The sequence below is a fragment of the Candoia aspera genome, chromosome 8 (assembly GCF_035149785.1).
Source record: "Candoia aspera isolate rCanAsp1 chromosome 8, rCanAsp1.hap2, whole genome shotgun sequence".
NCBI lineage: Eukaryota > Metazoa > Chordata > Lepidosauria > Squamata > Boidae > Candoia > Candoia aspera.
Genome location: NC_086160.1, coordinates 27631706 through 27653237, shown reverse-complemented (window position 1 = coordinate 27653237; position 21532 = coordinate 27631706). Strand labels below are relative to the sequence as shown.

The following is a 21532-nucleotide window of genomic DNA, read 5'->3' as shown; positions in this document are numbered from 1 at the left end:
ACATAAGCAAATGTTAAGAATTGGTTATGTGATTATACCCCAAGGTTGCAATTCTATAAACACAGTTAGAGTTGGGTCAATTAAAAGCAAATGGACATAGTTTTGAGCTGACATGTGTCAGATTATGCTGTTAATCCACTGAAATGTTTTCTTTGTTTTCTGATTTCTAAGAACTTTTGATTAAGCCAGTGTGTTTCCCCTTGGTACCATGCCATTTTTAGTGAGTCACTTCAGCTCATTCTAAGACAACATTGTGCATAATTAAAGAGGCATTCCTGCTGAAATTTTCTGATTGCATCATTAGGCAAGTGTGCCTGATAAATTTACTAAGGCTAGAATGCAAGAAGAGATATGCATGCAAGAAGGCAATGTCTTGCTAAAGTGGCTTATCTTTTTGGTGGTTGAGCTGAAGCCGGTTGTAGACAAATAGGAACCTCAAATTAAGTGTGCAGTTTGCTTTGGCATGCAGATTTACCTTTTCAGCCAGATGTTTTCATCATGAGTATAGTAAGATACTTTAAAATTGTTGAATAGAACTATCCTCTAAGGGATAATGAAAGAGAGCCATCTTGTGGTGCATTTAGTTCTGTACTGGCAAGTATAGCTTTAATTTTTTTTAAAATGTCATAAACTGACATTTTCAGAAGGGATAACTTGGGAAGGGCAGGAGGAAGGATCAGATATATCTGATTCATGTAATGTGTACATATGAACTAACTGCAGTTAATAGTCTTGAAGCAAATATGGCACAGCAATGTATATATGGAAAGTTATGAAATTGTTGGAATCTTTTTGTGTGCTTAAATATACATTTATATTAAATAAAATCAGTTCACAACTAGTTTACTCTTCGTTGTACATTATGATAGGATTGATCATACTTGGTTTAAAAAGTATTTACTCCTGATGACAACATGGGCATGTCCATGTAGTTTTCTTGGCAGCAATATGGAAGCAGTTTATCATTGTCTTCTTCTGGATGTTTTGTAACCTTCCGGTTTATCCTACAATCCTGAGGTTTCCTGGTAATCTCTCATAACATCTTAATTTACTCAGTTTGCTTTTTTTGAGATCAGTCAAGGCCAGCTAAATACAGCCACCTCCTGAAAATTGTAGTTGATTTTTTCTCAGGTCTACAGATATAAATGTAATAGAGTATTCAAAATGCTTTCAGAAAGCATAGTTGGAATTATACCAAGGTTGTAAATGTCATATTATATCATTGTTTACAATTGCTGTGTTCTGTCAAAGGACCAAATTATTGTTGTGAAAGAGATATGGGCTTTGATATCTCAGCATCAATTACTTTCATGAAAAACATCAGCAGGGCTGTGCATATCTAAATTTAGATCAAATTTAAATCATAATATGAAGAAGTGATCAATGAGCCAGCTGCAATATAAATTACCCCTGGAGCTACTAAGAAGAAATCCAATGGCCCAATATGACCGCATACAATATGATTCCTCTTCTAAGATATATTCTGTCTGGAGATCCAACAACAGGTCTCCTATGTAATATCTAATGACACTTAGTCTACCAAATGTAATTAAGCCAAAGTAGTCTGTGATAGGTTTAATGAAAGAAAACATAGCTGAAATACAATTGTAATTTTCTCCTAGTTGTGGATCAAATTTTTAATCAAAATAATCTATTGTTTTAATAATTATTCAGTACATTCTGAAAAATATCTTCAAGGTATCTGTGATCTATTAGGAAGAGCATCAGGAAACATTTTCCCCAATTGGACCCAGAAACAGGCATTTTATTAGGAGTATACTTAAAAAATGGAAGTTTATATTTCTGATATATCTGGTTTGGGCCAATCCCTGTTGCTGTTACTGTATTGTACTACTGTACTGAAATAACATCATATCTCATCTTTCTTGGCAGGTTTATTACGGTAACAATAAACTAAAGTCAACCAGAATCACATTGATGAGATGGGCATTGATGAGATGTCATATAAATTGACATAAATAAATAAACTATCTCAGCTTTCAATTTCTAAAATGCCCTAAGTGATAAACATAAAAAAATATATAAAATACAAAACCAAGACAATGAATATATTTTAAATGTATTGAAAAGAAAAATACAAAACCAAAGTCATTAACATTTTAAGCCATGGCTTAAGAGATGAGAAAGAATGCATTTCATAGATTGGGAGCAACATAAATGAAAACATTCACCCACTCCTAAAAGCAGGAACACTTTCAAAAAGGCATCTTGCATTGTCAAAAGTTGGAGTATTTGTAGTTAGGTCTTGCATTTTGATTCTTTGTCATTTTACTCATGCTTTAGCATTTGTAGATGATGTGGTCAGCAAAGCACCTAATACATTAGTGTTGTCATTATCTGAAGTTAGCATCTTTGAAAGTGAATATGTGAAAAATTACTTATAAAAAGTAATCCATCAATACCCCATTAAATATTTAAAAGTCTGATACTGTACATAGTTCTTGAAGTTTTTATGCAATATAGCAATTTAGGACTGTTGGGTCAAAAAAACATTAGATGAGTGTTCTGAGCTCTGTTTTATCCATATAAGGAAGTACACAAGTAAGATCTATGTATAATTATATGAACAGTGAATTGTTTGTGAATAATTCTAAGGTATATAAAGTTTTGCCAATATTTATTAATCTTTTCAGCACACTGATGTTTAAAGAAGGACCAATCTGCAAAAAAAGGTAAAAAAGCTAAAACTTTTTTAAAAATCACTTCTTGTATGCAAAATATTAAATCACTTTTCTCCAAAGATTGGGCTTAAAAATGTTTTATATAAATAAATAAAAATTGAGTGACAGTAACCCCATAATGCTAATTGTTCCTCCCCCTTTTGATTTCACTGGCACTATATCAATATCTTGTATTTATTTATTATTCTATTTTTTGTTGGTTCCAATAGCTCAAATGTTTTGCAGCAGTGTACACTGCACCAAAAGGAAAAAAAATGAATAGTGTAAAATTACAATAATGAAAATATTCAATATGAAAATATTTAGAAATAGATTAGGAGAAGGAAACAACACATATACACTTACACAAACACACAACATATAATATTCACACTTGGAAGGCCTGGGTAAAGTCCTGTAGCTATGATTTTATAAATGACCTATCTCTCTGTCTCCTCTCTCTCTCACACACAAACAAACACATAGAGGAGTATGACATTTTACTGTTTTCTTAGGAAATATGTCTATTATTTCCACTGTCCGTCAAAACCCCTGAACGTCTTCTCAAGTGTATTTCAGTGAGTTGTCCACCTTGAGTATTCTTTAGCCAAAATATCAAACTGCTCTTCAAAATGTGACTTGTGAGTTTGCTACAGAATACCAGTAGTAACATAAAGAAAGGTCTAAGGAAATGTTTTTGTGAATATGTTTGTCTATTTTGTTAATTTATCCTTCTGGCAGCTGATAAGCCACTGCTGCCCAGGATGCCCCAGCCCTGGCCCTCGGCCCTACTTCTCTCTCTGGGAGCTTGTCTGAGGCTTGGGCCTGGTAATCTGCTGCCCGCATACCCATCCATACTTCGCTTACCAGCTGTGCAGAAACAGGTGGCAGTTGGATTTGGCCTGTAGGCTGTGGTTTGCTGACCCCTGTTCTAGAGTATTGGCCTGCAAAATTATATTAGCTGCAGTTTTGCAGCTTTTCTGCAAAATTATATTAGCTGCAGTTTTGATAAGTATTCTCTCCCTCTCTTCATCCAAATTATTAATATAGACTTTAAAGAGTAAGGATTGAAATACAGTAACATGTTTGATGATGAACCATAATATAAGCACTCTTTTACTGTGGTTTTTGAGCCACCTGTGCTGTAGACATACATCATCATCCCTATGTAACTAGCTGGCTAAGCAGAACGTTATGGGCTACTTTGGAAAATACTTTGCTGAAGTCACATATATTACATCCACAGCTTTTTCATCATCTGTGAAGGAAGTTATCTGATCAAAACATGAAATAAGTTAAGCCTGACAAGACTAATTCTTAACAAACGAAATGTGGACTTTTAGTAATTAGTGCTTTAACATGCTTGCAAATCAGTTCTTTCATGATCTACTCTAATGATGTCCCAGTTATCAATGCAGCACTGACTGATCAGTAGTTTGTTGGTTCCTATGTTTTATGCTAGTTTAAGATGAGAACATTTGCCCTTTAATTGTCAAGAATTTTACATTCTCCCAGTTTTCAGAGAGATAATTTGATAGAGGTTTGGCTGGACTATCTGATTATAAATAATGATAGAAATTCTTGGACTGTCATGGTAACAGGTCATGGATCATGGTGACAGTAAATTTAATGTCTTTGAATCTTTTATTGTCTAGATGTTCCAGACAATATTTTATATCTGGAATGATGCAGGAATAATAATAATAGGATTCTCTAAATCTTCATCCAAGACTTCAAATCCATCTCTTAAAATGTTCTTTATTTTCTTAGCATTTGGTTTCCTCAAAATTTCGTGCTAAACCTGCTTCAGCACTGAATTAGATATTACCACCCACAGGGACCACAGTTTTCCCTTTCGGATATTATACTTCTGACATTTTGTAGCCAGTGCCTAAAATGGTGGTGATGTTGGCCAAAAAGGCCTGTGACTCGGCACGAGTTGTCACCCAATAAACCACACCAAGGTGGGAAGGTCCTCTGTTCTCTTTTATTTCTGTGCACAGCAACAAGAGAGGTCTCCTGCTCAAGTGCTAGACCCCCAAACAATACACCTGACTTCTCTTTTATACATTTTCTAGCAAGGAAATAAAGGCAACAAAATCTCTTTACTTTTCTTTTAGCACTTGTGCAGTAACCTTACATACTACATACTATGCCATAATATTCCTTAGCATGTTCTATGTTTTCTAAAACCCCCACCTTAGGGGTGTGCATTCTACTATGCTAAGGTTACAGCTAGGTCAGCAGTGGTCCCATAACAAGGTCACTCTGTGGGTTTTGAATACCTCAAAACCAGTCTTCTTCCCCCTTTTCCAAGTACAGCAGACTTTCCTCCTACTGTCAGATACCTGCTGTTCGACCCACATCCTCTTGAAACTTAACCACAAGCACCTAATATTATCTGCTAGCAGGCAAGCATTAAACAATAATTTTTCTTATGACTACCTGGGCCCTCAGTGACAGACTGAGTAAAATCATGAAAAAATGTGGCTTTTATTCTTGTTTAAGAACAAAATATTTACAATTAAATGAACATCATAGGCTGCATACATCTTAACACCTCTGTCAGCAGAACATGTTCACAGTAGTGCAGAATATAGAAATAATACAAGAAAGAAAAATTAATCAAATTCATGCACAACATTTCCATTGGATTTTACTGAAATGAAATACTTCTAGACATAAGCTAGTATTTGTTCTTGTCCAGACAGAATTCACAGAAAGATATTACAGACATAATGAATACACTATTATATCCATTTTGTTTGGTTGGCTGGTTGGTTTGGTTGTCACATTTTGAGGAAGCTGTTAGTGAAGCTCACTATCACACAAGCTACTGTATTTCATGTTTAAACTTCATATTAAAAGCTTATGGCACAACTTTGTAATGTAGTTCACACGTAAACATCCTAAAATGTGATATGCTATGTTAGTCAGTTTTTTCCACAAATAGTTGCAAATTCAGGGTCCAAGGCTTTTGCATATTCTATGGAGATGGCAAAAAAGAAATGCAGTAAGATTGAAGCATATCAAGAGAACAGAATGAGCATCATTTTACAGCCTTTGACCCAAATGCTTCCTTCAGTCTCTTCTCTTTTTGGGAACCATCCAAGCCAATAACAGTGTACAGGCCACTATACAACACACACTTTGGCTGCTGCAACCATTTTTCAGTGAAAAAGCAGCTCCCATGTAACAAATGGAATCTGTTTGCACATATTTTCATTTTACCCTAACTTAATTTGCAGTTTCATTTCAAGCTACTATTTGAAAGGACACAAATAAAATCATAATTATCCTCATTAAAAACAATATTGTCCCAAATCTGTCTGAGTTTTCTAAAAAGGTACTTCTCTGGTGAGTAAGAAACTCCTTCTTTTTATCCTCAACCTCAGAGTTCTTCTGAATCTCTTTGTCTGATCTCTCTTTACTATCATTAATTGATAGTATGTGTCATTTTCTGTTATTTTCTATTGAAATATACTGCTATACTCCATTATGCTACAACTCCCTGCCTGCTAATGTTTTTGATGTGGAAAATCTTGATGGGAGAAGTTCCCTCACAATATCTTTCCTTGGGATTTAATTGCAAGAAATTAAAAATGCTGATGGGGATAAAGATGGGATGCTTACCTGCACACACCAGTTTACAGAGCAATATTAAATATGAATAATATAAAGAACTGCAGCTTTAAACACAATACTTTGTTGTACTTTAAATGACAGGCTTTTTTGTGGTATATGTTAGATTAAAATAAGAATAAGATAATAATAAAAATTAATTTGAATTTAATCTAGTAGATTTTATATTCATTGAAAATATTTCTTATTAACCTTTGGATCATCTAACTTAGGTAAATTCTTCCCCCAACTTCCTATGTGCCAAGGAAGCAGGTTAAGAATCATTACCCCATGAGAAATCAAGAAGAGGGATCCAGAAAAGGCATTCCTGGTAACAGCCTCCTCACTTTGAAACAGCTTGCTCCTGAGTTTAGTATCACCCCTTCCTGGCTATTATTCTGGAAAGCAATGAAGACTGTGCTTTTCCAGTGGAGCTGGAAGGCAGAGGATACAATATAATGGAAGCAACAGCTTCTATCAAGTATATGTTATCTAGTTCAGAGGCCTCATCATGTGCTATGTTTCTCGGGGTTCTTTTAATATGATATGGTCTGTTTGCTTTTATTTTATTGTAAGCTACCTAGAATCATAAAAGGAGGTGGTACATAAAATTATGTATGAGTAAAATGACACCATGGGCAGAATTTGCACATAAAATGTATTTATTGTGGGCTCTGACTTTATATTTTCAGATTTAAATTTAAATTTTATTTAAAAAATAAAACCAATTAAAATAATGCAAAAATTAAAATACATAGCAGCCAAGAATAAATCACCCACCATAATGACTCAGACACAAAAGGGGTCCCTGCACACACATGGGGGCGCACACCCGGGCACAGAGCCAGGTGTTTAAGGACTTACGAAGACCCAGTGGGGTTGGGGCCATCCTGATCCCTGGAGGGAGAATGTTCCATTCCAGGCCCCACCAACCCCGCCAACCAGCATTCCTTAGCCAGTGGGACCCGAAGTACACCCATCCTGTCCAACTGGATCAGACAGGTAGAAACAACTGGGGAGTGACAGTCCCTTAAGTAACCCAGTCCCAAGCCATGAATGGTTTTAAAGGTGACAACCAGCACCTTGAATTGCACCTGGATACAGTGTTACGTGTGCCACTTACTATCCATGCTGCTGCATTCTGACCTGTTGAAGTTTATGAATGCTCTTCAAGGGCAGCCCCATGTACAGCACATTGCAGTTGTCCAGACAGGAGGTCCAGACAGACCATATGGTTAAAATACAATTATAAAACCAAATGTCACAGCAATGATCTCATATGGTCATGTCCATAAAGATATATTGGTTATGATGGTTAGTAATTTTGAGCGTTACACTACAACATGTCTGAAGGTTGCCAGTTTAAATAAGGCTGGAATACACATGAATGGCTTCAGCAAAGGATTGTTACCTTGTCGTGGTGCTGGAGCTTGAGCACCTCAATGACGCCATGAGCTAAACCGTGAAGGGCCACCCAAGACAGGAAGGTCATGACAGAGAGGTCAGACTAAATGCGATCCCTGGGGAAGGTAATGGCAACCCACTCAGTATTCTTGCCGTGAAAACTAAATGGATCAGTACAACCAGAGGTATGTCGGTATACCATCGGAAGATGAGGCCCCCAGGTCGGAAGTTGGTCAAAATGCTACTGGGGAGGAACAGAGGATGATTTCAACTAGTCCTAGATGTTATGACACAGCTAGCTCAAAGCTGAAAGGACAGCTAGCGGCTAACGGTGCTGGCGGTAAATGGTGAATCCAATGTTCTAAGGATCAACACACCATTGGAACCTGGAATGTAAGATCTATGAGCCAGGGCAAATTGGATGTGGTTATTGGTGAGATGTCAAGATTAAACATAGACATTTTGGGTGTCAGTGAACTGAAATGGACTGGAATGGGCCACTTCACATCAAATGACCACCAGATCTACTACTGTGGACAAGAGGACCACAGAAGAAATGGAGTAGCCTTCATAATTAATAGTAAAGTGGCTAAAGCAGTGCTTGGATACAATCCAAAAAACGACAGAATGATCTCAATTCGAATTCAGGGCAAGCCATCTAACATCACAGTGATCCAAATAAACGCTCCAACCACAGATGCTGAAGAAGCTGAAGTAGATCAGTTCTATGAGGATCTGCAGCACCTACTGGACAACATGCCTAAAAGAGACATTATTTTCATCACAGGAGACTGGAATGCTAAGGTGGGCAGTCAAATGACACCTGGAATTACAGGTAAGCATGGCCTGGGAGAACAGAACGAAGCAGGACATAGGCTAATAGTATTTTGCCAAGACAACTCACTCTGCATAACAAACACTCTCTTCCAACAACCTAAGAGATGGCTTTATACATGGACTTCACCAGATGGACAACACCGAAACCGAAATCAGATTGACTACATCCTTTGCAGCCAAAGGTGGCAGACATCTATACAGTTGGTAAAAACAAGACCCGGACCTGACTGTAGTTCAGATCACGAACTTCTTATTGCACAATTTAGGATTGGACTAAACAGATTAGGGAAGACCCACAGATCAGCTAGAGCTCACTAATATTCCTAAGGAATATGCAGTGGAGGCGAAGAATAGATTTAAGAGACTGGACTTAGTAGATAGGGTCCTGGAAGAACTATGGACAGAAGTTCGCAACATTGTTCAGGAGGCTCAACAAAATACATCCCACAGAAAGAGAAAACCAAGAAGGCAAAATGGCTGTCTGCTGAGACACTGGAAGTAACCCAAGAAAGAAGGAAAGCAAAAGGCAACAGTGATAGGGGGAGATATGCTCAATTAAATGCAAAATTCCAGAGGTTAGCCGGAAGCGATAAGGAATTATTTTTAAATAAGTAATGTGTGGAAGTGGAAGAAGAGAATAGAATAGGAAGGACAAGAAACCTCTTCCAGAAAATTAGAAACATCGGTAAATTCCAGGCCAAAATGGGTATGATCAAAAACAAAGATGGCAAGGACCTAACAGAAAAGGAAGAGATCAAGAAAAGGTGGCAAGAACATATGGAAGACCTATAAAGGAAGAATAACAATATCGGGGATAGCTTTGATGGTGTGGTCAGTGAGCTAGAGCCAGACATCCCGAAGAGTGAGGTTGAATGGGCCTTAAGAAGCATTGCTAATAACAAGGCAGCAGGAGATGATGGTATCCCAGCTGAACTGTTCAAAATCTTGCAGGATGATGCTGTCAAGGTAATGCATGCTATATGCCAGCAAATTTGGAAAACACAAGAATGGCCATCAGATTGGAAAAAACTTATATCCCCATACCAAAAAAGGAAAACACTAAGGAATGTTCAAACTATCGAACAGTGGCACTCATTTCACATGCCAGTAAGGTAATGCTCAAATCCTGCAAGGTAGACTTCAGCAATTTACGGAGTGAGAATTGCAAGATGTACAAGCTGGGTTTAGAAAAGGCAGAGGAACTAGGGACCAAATTGCCAATATCCGCTGGATAATGGAAAAAGCCAGGGAGTTTCAGAAAAACATCTATTTCTGTTTTATTGACTATTCTATGACTGTGTGGACCATAACAAATTGTGGCAAGTTCTTATTGGTATGGGGATACCAAGTCATCTTGTCTGCCTCCTGAGGAATCTGTATAACGACCAAGTAGCAACAGTAAGAACAGACCATGGAACAACGGACTGGTTTAAGATCGGGAAAGGAGTACGGCAGGGCTGTATACTCTCACCCTACCTATTCAACTTGTATGCAGAACACATCATGCAACATGCTAGGCTTGGGGAATCCAAGGCTGGAGTTAAAATCGCTGGAAGAAACATTAACAATCTCAGATATGCAGAAGGTACCACTTTGATGGCTGAAAGTGAAGAGGAACTGAGGAGCCTTATGATGAAGGTGAAAGAAGAAAGTGCAAAAGCTGGCTTGCAGCTAAACCTCAAAAAAACCAAGATTATGGCAACCAGCTTGATTGATAACTGGCAAATAGAGGGAGAAAACATAGAGGCAGTGAAAGAAGAGGGGCCGACCAAGGGCAAGATGGATAGATGATATTCTAGAGGTGACAGACTCATCCCTGGGGGAGCTGGGGGTGTTGATGACCGACAGGAAGCTCTGGTGTGGGTTGGTCCATGAAGTCATGAAGAGTCGGAAGTGACTGAACGAATAAACAACAAAAGGATATAAAATATCCCTGAAATCTATCATTAGGGTATTTTTTAATCTAAGAAAGCATTTTTGGTCAAACAAATGTTTTAATGTTTCCAACAAACATTGGTTGGAGATCCATCCACTTAAGTTTCAGTACTGAAAAAAAAAAGAACCTATTAGCTTTTGACAGAGGTTTTTTATATTTTCAAGGGGCAAATATTGGATTAAAAATATACCAATATGATCTTCAAACACCATTTTATGTAGATGATTGTGTCCTTCTCTCAGCCAATACACACAGATTTGTTAGGAACATCTTGTTATCCTGAAATATGCTGGAAAAAATTGTTCAAAAAGTAGTTAAGTATTTATTATTAGACTTGCCAATAAATGGTGGATCCGGCTGATTTTAAATATATTTACCTCAAAAGAAGTTTATTTGATTCCAAGTGCACTAAATTCTCAGTAAGTAGGCATATCATATAATTAATTGTTTATAAATTACCTATAATTTGAATAGTTTTAAGCATGTTTAACATTCTCAGACCAATATTATTTTCCATGGGTGTTTACTAAATGCCTGGGTAAAGCTGGCCTCATATACAAAAATAGATAGAGCCATGAGGTTGCACTAGGGCCAGTTTATTTGTCAAAACTATGTCACAAATTGCAGTGATAAGATTGTTGTTGAAAGGTATTGGCCTGAACTGGAAGTGCTGCACTGCCAAATAATAAATACATTTTTAAAATTTATAACTTTTTAACTGTGATTTTATAAGGATAACATGAAAGGTTTACACTTTCTCATTTTCTTGGCTGCTGTCTTCTCTTTCCCCCAGCCTCCAGCTTCAATGAAAGATCTAAATTGCTAACACTGTACTGAATAATATGCATTGACATAACCAATCTTTTTGTATACAGTATACTCAAAAATCTTATATCTGAAATCAGTTATCAGTCATATTTGTGATATGGCTGGCAATTGCCTATCTTTTCCACAATAGGACTGACACATTAATGGAAGCATCAGTATAATCTCACAGAATAAGTGATTTGTGGATTGCATCATTATGAAGTACTTGTATGCAGCTTCTGTTTTCAGTGTACTATCTAAAATGCATCCTGTGTTTAATACAAAAGCTATTGGCAGTGTCCTTAAATCTAGAAAACAAGCCTCGTTACTTAAAATAGTTCATGTTTTTCAGACTCAAGACTCAAAATAGTGTTCACTTATAAAATTTAAGGGATGCTTGATTACATGGCACTTATCTAAGGACTTTGGGGACTTTCTTTTCATAGATTAAAAAAATACAGCTGATTTAAAAATTATAACAAGGACTTCAAAGAATACTATATCATTATGTAACAATATATAGAAAGATTGGCAGTAAAATTTTCCATAACAGCATTGTCATTTACTTCGCAAAATTAAAGTTAATAACAAGTAGAAATACTGTGGTAGATTATGCTGTATCTTCACTGGATGTCTTTTTTTCCCTATATCATTGTGACTTTGCATAGCAAGTCAAATAAGTATTTTGTTTTTTGTTTTTTTCCCACCAAGCTCTTGTGCACTAAGAAGTATTTCGATACTGATTTGTACCACTGTAATCAAAAACAGAACTGTTGAAAAGTGAAAACCTTAATCTTGTTTTTGGTGAATGTCCTCATGCCTAACAATTTTATAGATAACCCAGTAAAAAATGTTGAATATAAGAAAGGCTAAAGGAAAACAGGCTCTGGATACAGTATCAATTTTCTTGGCTCGATCAATGAATACCTTCCTCATTTCTTCAGGACTAAGTGATGCAGACTGAACTGGATTATTGGGCCTCTTTGGAACCACTCCATCTTTTGCTTGTATACATGGTGGTCCCATTCCATAGCCCGTGAAACTGAACCGATTCTCCCTTATGTCATCATCCTGTAAAAAAAGCACAGCATGAATAGAGATTCTTGAACCTAAACATTTATGCCACGTCTTCATTTAATAACAAACCCTGTGCTAATAAGAAAATAAGATTTCCTTTTCTAAACAATATAATTGAGGAAAGATGGTTATCCCTCATAAAAAAAATAAAGAAGCTGCTGAAAACAAAAACATTGCTGCTGCAAAGTGTGGAAAATGCCTTAAAATATTAGCTTGAAGATTAGCTGTTGCTTGGCTGCTAAATTTAATTTAGTTTTCTTTTGAATGTCCTAAATAGGGTGTCTCTGTCTTTTTTTCCACCCCCTTCCTGTTATCTCTTACTCTTACATCCCAGTTATCCTCTTACTTTTATAGATTTCCCTATTTCTCTTTTCCTTCTCTCCATGTGCAGTTAGTTACTCTTTTCCCTTACTCCATCACCAACCTGTTTTTGTTTCCTTCTTTTTTTTCTGCAAGAAAATGAGAAAAATATATCTACTTGTGTACATATGTGTGTGGTTTTTGTATGTGAGAAAGAATGTTTATTGGCATATAGGGAAATCAATTATTTTCCAGCAAATTAATATATAGTTTCTGGAAGATATACACACACCTACATATAATCAGATATGTATACAAGTTTGTCACATATACAAATGGGTGATGTACACTTACTCATATGAAATGAACTTTTCCTTCTAGTGCCTCATTTTGGTTTAATATCCTTAAGTTTGTTAATATGGTGTTAAAGAAGATCCATACTGGATCTTCTTAAATTCAAATACACTTTGAATTATATGCCACAAATTTGGATTTTATCATTCTCTGAAAAATTACAGATTTACTGAGAATGGGGCCTGGCAGAAAATATGGCAATGTCAGAAAGTTGGTGTGACCCCTGGTGTGCAATCTTGGATCAAAAATAAGTATTTGCTTTCTGATTATAAACTGGTTTTCTATTGATGTAATGGAATGACTGCTCAATATTATTCTGTGTGCCCAAAGTGGAAATTGGACTACTAGTTTGATGATGTGTTTAAAAACTGAGCTGAATTGTTTTCTTTATGAGTAATATATTTTAATACCTCTTTTTCTGTTTTTGTTGTATTCTTTTTTCAATCTCTTTTTTGTATATCAAAGGAATAAAACATTAAAACACAAATGTGTCAAATGCACACTTTTAAGAAAAAGAATCTCAAGAATCAGTGTCAGAGTTAGCAGGATGAACATTTTTTCATCAAATTTATATGGCCACTCATCTCACAAGAAGTGACTCTGGGCAGTGTACAATAAAGATATAAAATAATAGACATGTCAAAAAACAAAAGTTTAAAAAGCATAAGGCACTGGGCATTGCCCAAGATTTTGTATAGTTTTATACTATTTTTGAATGCCCGCTCTTCCTTTATGGGATGGAATCATTTTAAATTCAGAGTCATTTTCTTTTCAAGTAGATACGGCATTTAAACAAAATTTATAGACAGGGATGTCTGCAAGTTGTGGTAAAAAAAGTGAAAATAGAGGCTATGACAGTGCACTGAAGCTCCTCCTATTTTTTATGTGTATCTTCCATGCAGTACACATAAAAAACCAGCAGAGCTTCAATTGCACAGTTGTAGCCATTACTGTGAGACTTTTTCCCACCACACTGCAGATATCCCTGGCTGTATGCCACTCTGTTGCTTCCATCTCCTCAACTCTTACCCCCCAGCTGCATCTGTGTTAATGATAATACCAGCTGCTATGCTGCTCTTATTTCCAGTTTGGTCACAGTTCTGTGATTTTAAAATGCAGATTTGTTCCTACCTATTAAAGAACTATTTTTTAAAAGTCTGATTCTTCCTTAAGATTATGAAGAACTATTAATGCTTTAGAAGGTTATCATACAGTATATCCACCTAAAAATAGTTGTGCTGGTTTTAGCTAAATATGATATAGGCAGAATGTAGTTTATGTGCTTCTTCCATTGGAGGAGGAGTACCTAAACGGTGCTGGAATTGGGCTACTAGAGGTCTGGTTTTTTTAATATGTTATTAATTTGTATTTAGTCATGAGATTTCTATTCCCACCTTTTCTCTAGGAGCTCAAGATGCCTGCAGAGTAGTCCTCCACCCATTTTTTTCTCACAACAACCTGGAAAAATAACCAGAGTCACCTAGTAAATTCTCATGCTGAAGGTCAACTTGCTTCTGGTGTCCCAGATCCCACTCCCAAACATATACTATGTGGGCTTTAAATGAAAGTGAGGGAGATACCTGGTATAGAGAACTACAGAGATAACCTTGGAGCAGTTAGCAACATGGTAATTAAGGCAGAGAAAGGAAGAGAACATTAGAAAGAAGTGGAAACTGACTCTACCATATAAGAAGGATAGAAGAGAAAATGCTATCAAGCTTTCAAAATTCCATATCAATAGAGTTCCAGTATTGATTCTGTTTCTTGACCTGGCCTGCCTTGAAGGGCTGATACTACTTGGTCACTAAATGTGAGGAAAAGATCTTGGAATGTGAATATGACCCAGCAATGTGATGTGGCTATAGAAAAGGTAAATCCTATTTTAGGCTGCTTAGAAAGAAATTGTTTCTAAAATATGGGAAATGATAGTTTTACTGCATTCTGCTTTTGTCAGATTCCACCTTTGTCTAGATAAGTTGGAACAAGTTCAGAGGTGACTAGCAAATGAGTCATATGAACAGAAATTTAAAAGAGAAGGGTAGAGCTGGGTAGGGCCTGGGCAATGCAATAAGGCTATTATACCTAGGTAAAAGGATGTCCCATCAAGACATACTCTCTCATTTCAGAGTGCAAGATACATAATAGTTCATTTAAATTACAGGAAGTCAGATTCCATTGGGTGTTAGAAAAAACTTCTGTATAGTAAAAAGTATTTGTCAATGGAACCAATCACTTAGAGAGGTAGTAAATTTCCTTTCACTGAATGTGTTCAAAAAAGGCTAAAATAGCCATCTGCTAGAGACATTTTAATTTAGATTCCTACACTGAGCAGGACTGGATCACCTAAATGCCCATTTCAAACTCCATTATTCTGATTCTAGTTTAATGATGGGCCAATTTGCATTTTAATTTTGGCAAGTCATCACATAAGAGAGTTTGCCATACCATTTCTTCATGACATACAGTATGTTATATTCTTAAAGAGCCACTGTTTTTAGGAGATTTTTGCATATATATCTCAATGAGTTATCCACAATTGAGCTTGATTAAAAATGTTTTATATCACACAGTCAAATGAATACAGCCATATAGAAAATTGCTTTGAAAACCTGCAGATGGAGCCAAACCAATTAAAAAAAAAATAGTGTAACCTTAATATAGCAATTCACATGTGTGGCTAGCAGCAGCAAGCATACAAAACACTTTTATGGAAAGACATTTAAAGTGAGCATGACATTAATAATTTTATGTGTTATTTTACTTTTGTATTTTTGTTTAGTGATTTACCACCTACAGTCATGTAGTTGAGTTGGAAAGCAATATAAATGTTTTGAATGAATGGACAGACAGACAGACAAGCAAGCACGGGTTACTAATGAATAGATATGAATCACAGACATACAAAATGAGAATAAAGTGAATGCTTATTATACAACTGAAAATTGTTTTTCTTTTAACAAATGTGCTTTTGTTGTACTTCATAACAGGCATTTGTTTTTAAAATCATAGAACAGTCCTGACTTAATGTCAACTCCGCAAAGAATATTGACTATTATAATTATCTTCAATTGGGTGCCCAGCCCAGCAGGCAAGGCAATCTTGGTGTAATATAGCATTTTTACTCTATTGCTATAGCAAGCACCATTCCCAAAGAATTTACTGTAGTGGTACTGTATTAAATTTGAAGATGTTGCTTAGCCATTATGCTTTTTATTATTCACAATGGTCTCTTAACCATAGTTAGTACAATAATAATTCCATTACTGATCCTGCAGTTGGTAGTATAGGGCTGGTCTTGTCTGGGCTTAGATGCTAAGTGTGTCAGGCTCGTATAATACTTGGATGGAAACCTGAAATAAATTCTGGGGCTTTATTTGAGACTGGGAAGTTGAAAAACCTTTGCTGAAAGAAGATAATAGTAAAATACAAGTTTTATTTGGGAGCATCCTGAAGTACCTGCTTGAATAATATTTAAGGTAAAGGTATCAGTAGTAGGATACTATTGGTGAAAATGTTAAAATCTACCTCACAATCACCAGTCACCACTGAGGAATGCACAGGTTGTAAAGATGAGAAATGGTATAAATGACTCAGACCATATTAAATCATTTTGATTTAATGTGTGTAATGTGTTGAGTGCATTTGTGCACTTTGCATAGAAGTGGATCTGAGGGAATCTGTTTAGTCACTTCAGCAGCAGATGGACAAATATTACCATCTGAATATTGAGTATGGGACCGGAGCAGAGTATGCTAATCTTTTAAAAAGATTGTCAGTATAGATGTGCAAGTGGAGCATAGTAAATTATAATACTAAGGAACTACACATATTCCTTCAAATCAGCAAGCTGTTTAAATCAGCCAACCATCTGTAAATATTGAAGAGCCTTTTCATTGCTGTGATTTAATATTTAATATACTGTAAATCCAGTAGTTGTATGTGCAAAAGGAAAATGGGCTTAACTGTATGCAGTACTTCAAATGAGAAGTAATGCAATATGAGGCATAAATAATCTGTACCCATGCCATGTAATGAGCTCAGTCTGAGGGAAAGAAAAATACGGCTTAGAATTTCAAAGAAGCATCATCCATACAAAGTCATTGCTGCAGCTTGACTTTGGCACTTTATAATCCAGATATAATCCTTGTTTATTTTGACATCTCCATTCTAAAAGCTTATAAACTTCACAGAAGTTCAGTATGCAGAAATCTCATTATTTAATGCATAAGGGTTGTAGATGTTGTTTAGGATAAAATTAATTCTCTAGATCTTCCTTACATTAAAATGCTTACTACAGAATCAGAAAAAAATTGTTTTAATGTGGAGAAATCTTCTACATCCACACATTATTTCCCCTTGCATATCCTCTGCCCCAAGTTGCGATAAAATGAACCATGGCACTTATAATTCCCATTGTACAATGATATTCTTTGATATCTTGCCTACTGCTATCCCATTGTTATTTGTCAATAGCACATAGACCTATTTCCAGTTTATTACACCACTGTTTAAAATGAATTCTGATAAATAGTTTCGAATCTATAAACTGAACTTTTGTAAAGTAGCTCACATGCTTGCAGCACCTATTTGATCTGGAAAAAAAAACTCTTGCCACATAAAAATAGATATACATTATGAAGTAAGCTTGCCTTTTTAAAATTTAAGTTAAATGTATTTATCATTTTTCTTCCATAGGATAATTATAGAAAATAATGTTAAAATATCTCAAATCATCAGTTTCCATAACAAAGCAATCTGTTTGTTTGTTTATTTATAAACAGATTTATAAGGCCACCCAACTTGCATATAGTAACCCAGGGTGGCTTACAGAATTAAGCAACTCTTCACTTAAATCCTTTTAAATCCTCACTTTGAAGACATCACAGGAAAGAGAGCCAGTTTGGTCTAGTGGTAAAGGCGCCAGGCTAGAAACTAGGAGACAGTGAGTTCTAGTCCCACCTTAGTCATGAAAGCTGGCTGGGCGACTTTGGGACAGCCAGTCAATCTCAGTCCAACTCACCTCACAGGGTTGTTGTTGTGGGGAAAATAGGAGGAGGAAGGGGTACTAGGTATGTTTGCCACCTTGAGTTATTTATAAAAATAATAAAGGCAGGATAAGAACATCTAAAAAAAGAAATTGTGAATTACATATGCTTTGTGCTGACCTTATGAAAATGTCATTCTAGATCAACATGTTGTTAACACAAGTCACTTTAGAACAATCTACCTACCTACCTTTCTAGAATAATGGTTATAAAACTGTCAGAATTTTCTTGCTGTTTATATTTCTCTAATCTGTGTTTGTCATATTTACCTTATTCTTCTTCCTCTTTCGGTGAAATCTCAAAAGTTCTTTATGTTGTCTTGACACAAAATTTACAGCTGCGTATTCAAGAAGTGCTGAGAACACAAAAAGCAGGCAAACAGCCATCCAGATGTCAATAGCCTTGACATATGATACCTATAGATAGTACAGAGTAGAAGATTGTTGGTATAAAAACATAGATAGGAGGCGTGATGTCTCCAAATGTCAAAGGAAGAAAATATGCCTCCTCAAATCATAGTAAGAGTTAGCTACATTAAAAGGGTAAAAGAGAAAAATGGATACATCATAAAAGCAATATTGTTGGAAAGGCCTTTTACCCTCAGAGTAAAAATCTTAAGACCTTACCAGAAATATTAGGCAGAAATATGCTAGATCACCTGAAGTAATCACCAGAGTTTATTCATAGTGAAAGGGAACAAACTTTGACAATAACTGAATTCTTGGTATTAATTTATGATGTTTTATGTCTTGCATCATTCTACACAGTACAAGAATTATCAGATACAAAAATTAAGTTGACATAACTGCCATATGTTCTCTATAAAATGAAATAAAGCAATTTACTTTTTAAAACTTTTTTTTTAGTAATAACTTATTTTTTTTTATGGCAATGGATATGAAATGGCTTGGCTAAGGCTACTTCTCAATAATAGCTAACATTATAGAAAGAAATACAGAGCCATATTACAAAAATAAAGTAGTAATCCATACTGTATTGTAAAACCTGCAGCAACAATATGCCTTATTTAGAAAAAATATATAACTTGTAAGATGTCAATCGGTTCTTTTACCTTTCCATATCCAATTAATTTCGATATAGATATTACAGTATAAGAAGAACAGTTTTAATGGCTTTGTGTGAGAGATAATTCTCCATGATCAACGAATCAACCCAACTCACCTCACAGGATGGTAGTTGTGGGGAAAATAGGAGGAAGGAGTGGTAGGTATGTTTGCCACCTTCAGTTATTTATAAAAAATAATAGAGGTGGGATAAAAAAAATCAAAAATAAAATAATATAAAATAAAATATAAAATAATTCAAAAGTGCTTACCTTTGGGAGTGAAGCCCGTGATCCTGAACTCTGTGTTGTCATAGTAAGTACAGTTGTTATACCTAGGGCCACTCTGGCTGGAGCTGCATCCATATTGATCCAAAATGACACCCATGACAGAATGACAATCAAGAGACTGGGAATATACATTTGAATGAGATAATATCCCATCTGCCTTTCAAGATGGAATCGAACTTCGATGCAGGTAAATTTGCCTAGTTATAGCAGAGAAGAACTGTTAGAGGAACCAGTCATATTTCTTTATCAGCTGTACTTGATGCAATGACAAAGTAACGTCAACTACATTTGCTTCTAATGTTGTGTTATAACATCGCTCGCTAATTGTTCATATGTTTATTGATTTTTTTTATTGTATCTCTACTCTACAACTCCTATAATTCTCATGCAGAATCCTGGAAATAAAAAGATAGAGCATTTAATGACCTGCTTGTGAATTTCAGTCAATGTGATTAAGCCATTCTTGCCTGGAGTAACACAAACAAACTGCATGCTTATAACGGTCAAACTCTGTGTAAGCACCCTAAGTATAACTAAATTCTACACAGTGCCCAAGGTTAGACATACAAGGCAGAAGATTCCACAAGGATTTCCAGGATGGTTCCAGATTTAATTTTATATAAAATGTATCCATTTAAATAACTTTAAATCAAATAATATTAATTTTAAGGGGTTTACTATAAACCTAATTAAAGATGGATCCACTTCAGTAATAATGTTGATAATTAATAATTGGCTGCCTAAAACTCACTTTACATCTGTTGATGCTAACAACAAACAAAAGGAATGCAAAAATACATGCAAAATATAACTCAATAATTTGGTGAGTTTCTTTGAAAACAGGACACTAATCAACATGTTACTATTCCTATGTATTACACTATGATCATTTTCTTTAATCAACAATGGCAGAAGCACAGCTGTTCCCAGTGGACATAAAGATGCTTGATTTCCTGTTTTGATAAATATCCAGCAGCAGTCCAGATCTAAAACATGTGTGTGTGAAAAATAAGGCAAAAAACATAGGAGAGCAGCAGCGGAATCATTACTGCCTCATAATGACATAGAAATTAGAAAGCTCTTTTTCTAAATCAGCATTCTCCAATGGTTTAAAAATATTGTTATTTACTCACTATGATTTCCTTTAGAGTCCCTGAATCTGGAGGTAGCAAATTAAAAAATAAAATTAAAAGTTTCCCAGTAAAAAGAATCATGTATTTGAAACTGAGGACAAAACCCTTCAAAATGCTAAAAAACAGGACTCTCAAGAACCCAGCCTATAATGTTTTGCCTAATTTTGTTTTCCCTCATGCAAATTCTCTAAACTGTACAAATTTAACACAAAAAAATGTGCCTGGACTTTCTTGCTTTCACTGTACTGGATTGTTGTGGTCGAATATTTCATAGTTAATGTTATCACCCATCCAGTTGCCAGTCAATGGTGACAGCCATGATGTCTATTATAAAACTCTTCTCCTACATGTAAATATTTCCTGGCCCAAGAATCATTACTGCTCTGTGATTAACTACATTTTCGAATATATTGTTGGAGAACAAAGAGCTAGAAATGTTCTTTCAATTGTCAAAACATTGAATAGTTTCCCCACCTGTGTTGTAGTATTTGGTGCAGTAACAAAGATCTTTATCTTCCTTCAATAAAAACTGTGGCAAAGTGAGTCCTTCAGCTACTTGTACAGCACCATTTTCTTGCCATTCAAATACAAGATCATTCATTGTATAACCAACTAGGAAAGAAAGTAAAAAATGTTGAATGAAAATTACATTCATTTAGTGCAAAATGTTTATCCAAATTAAACAAGGCAGGATCAAATATAAAAAAGAATCTTGTTGTCAAATACACATTTCTATCATTTACATATAGAAATTATGACTTGAAGTGTATGAATTTTTGTAGTGATATATAGATAGAAAACCCAGATTCTGTACCAGTCATGTAATATTATTTGCTATGTTAATTCTGATTTATAAAAAGACAAGCTTTTACCTTGGTGGAGGTAATATGCCAGTAACTTTATTATATACTTAATAGCAATCTGATCCAACTAGAAAGGTAGCATTATTGTGATGGCAACACATGTAAAATCTAATTATCATT

At 35.4% G+C, this 21532-nt stretch overlaps 1 protein-coding gene across 1 annotated transcript in view; it reads right to left on the bottom strand.

Annotated features, from left to right (window-relative positions):
• Window positions 1–12075: 12075 nt before the first annotated feature.
• GLRA3 (glycine receptor alpha 3) overlaps window positions 12076–21532 on the bottom strand; it is a gene marked incomplete at its 5' end in the record, with an annotated part of 64266 nt that continues 54809 nt past the window's right edge. The window contains 4 exons of the mRNA XM_063310513.1: window positions 12076–12357; window positions 18332–18478; window positions 19399–19613; window positions 21024–21161. Of these exons, the coding sequence (XP_063166583.1) occupies window positions 12076–12357; window positions 18332–18478; window positions 19399–19613; window positions 21024–21161 (782 nt within the window). The remainder of the gene's footprint in view (window positions 12358–18331; window positions 18479–19398; window positions 19614–21023; window positions 21162–21532) is intronic.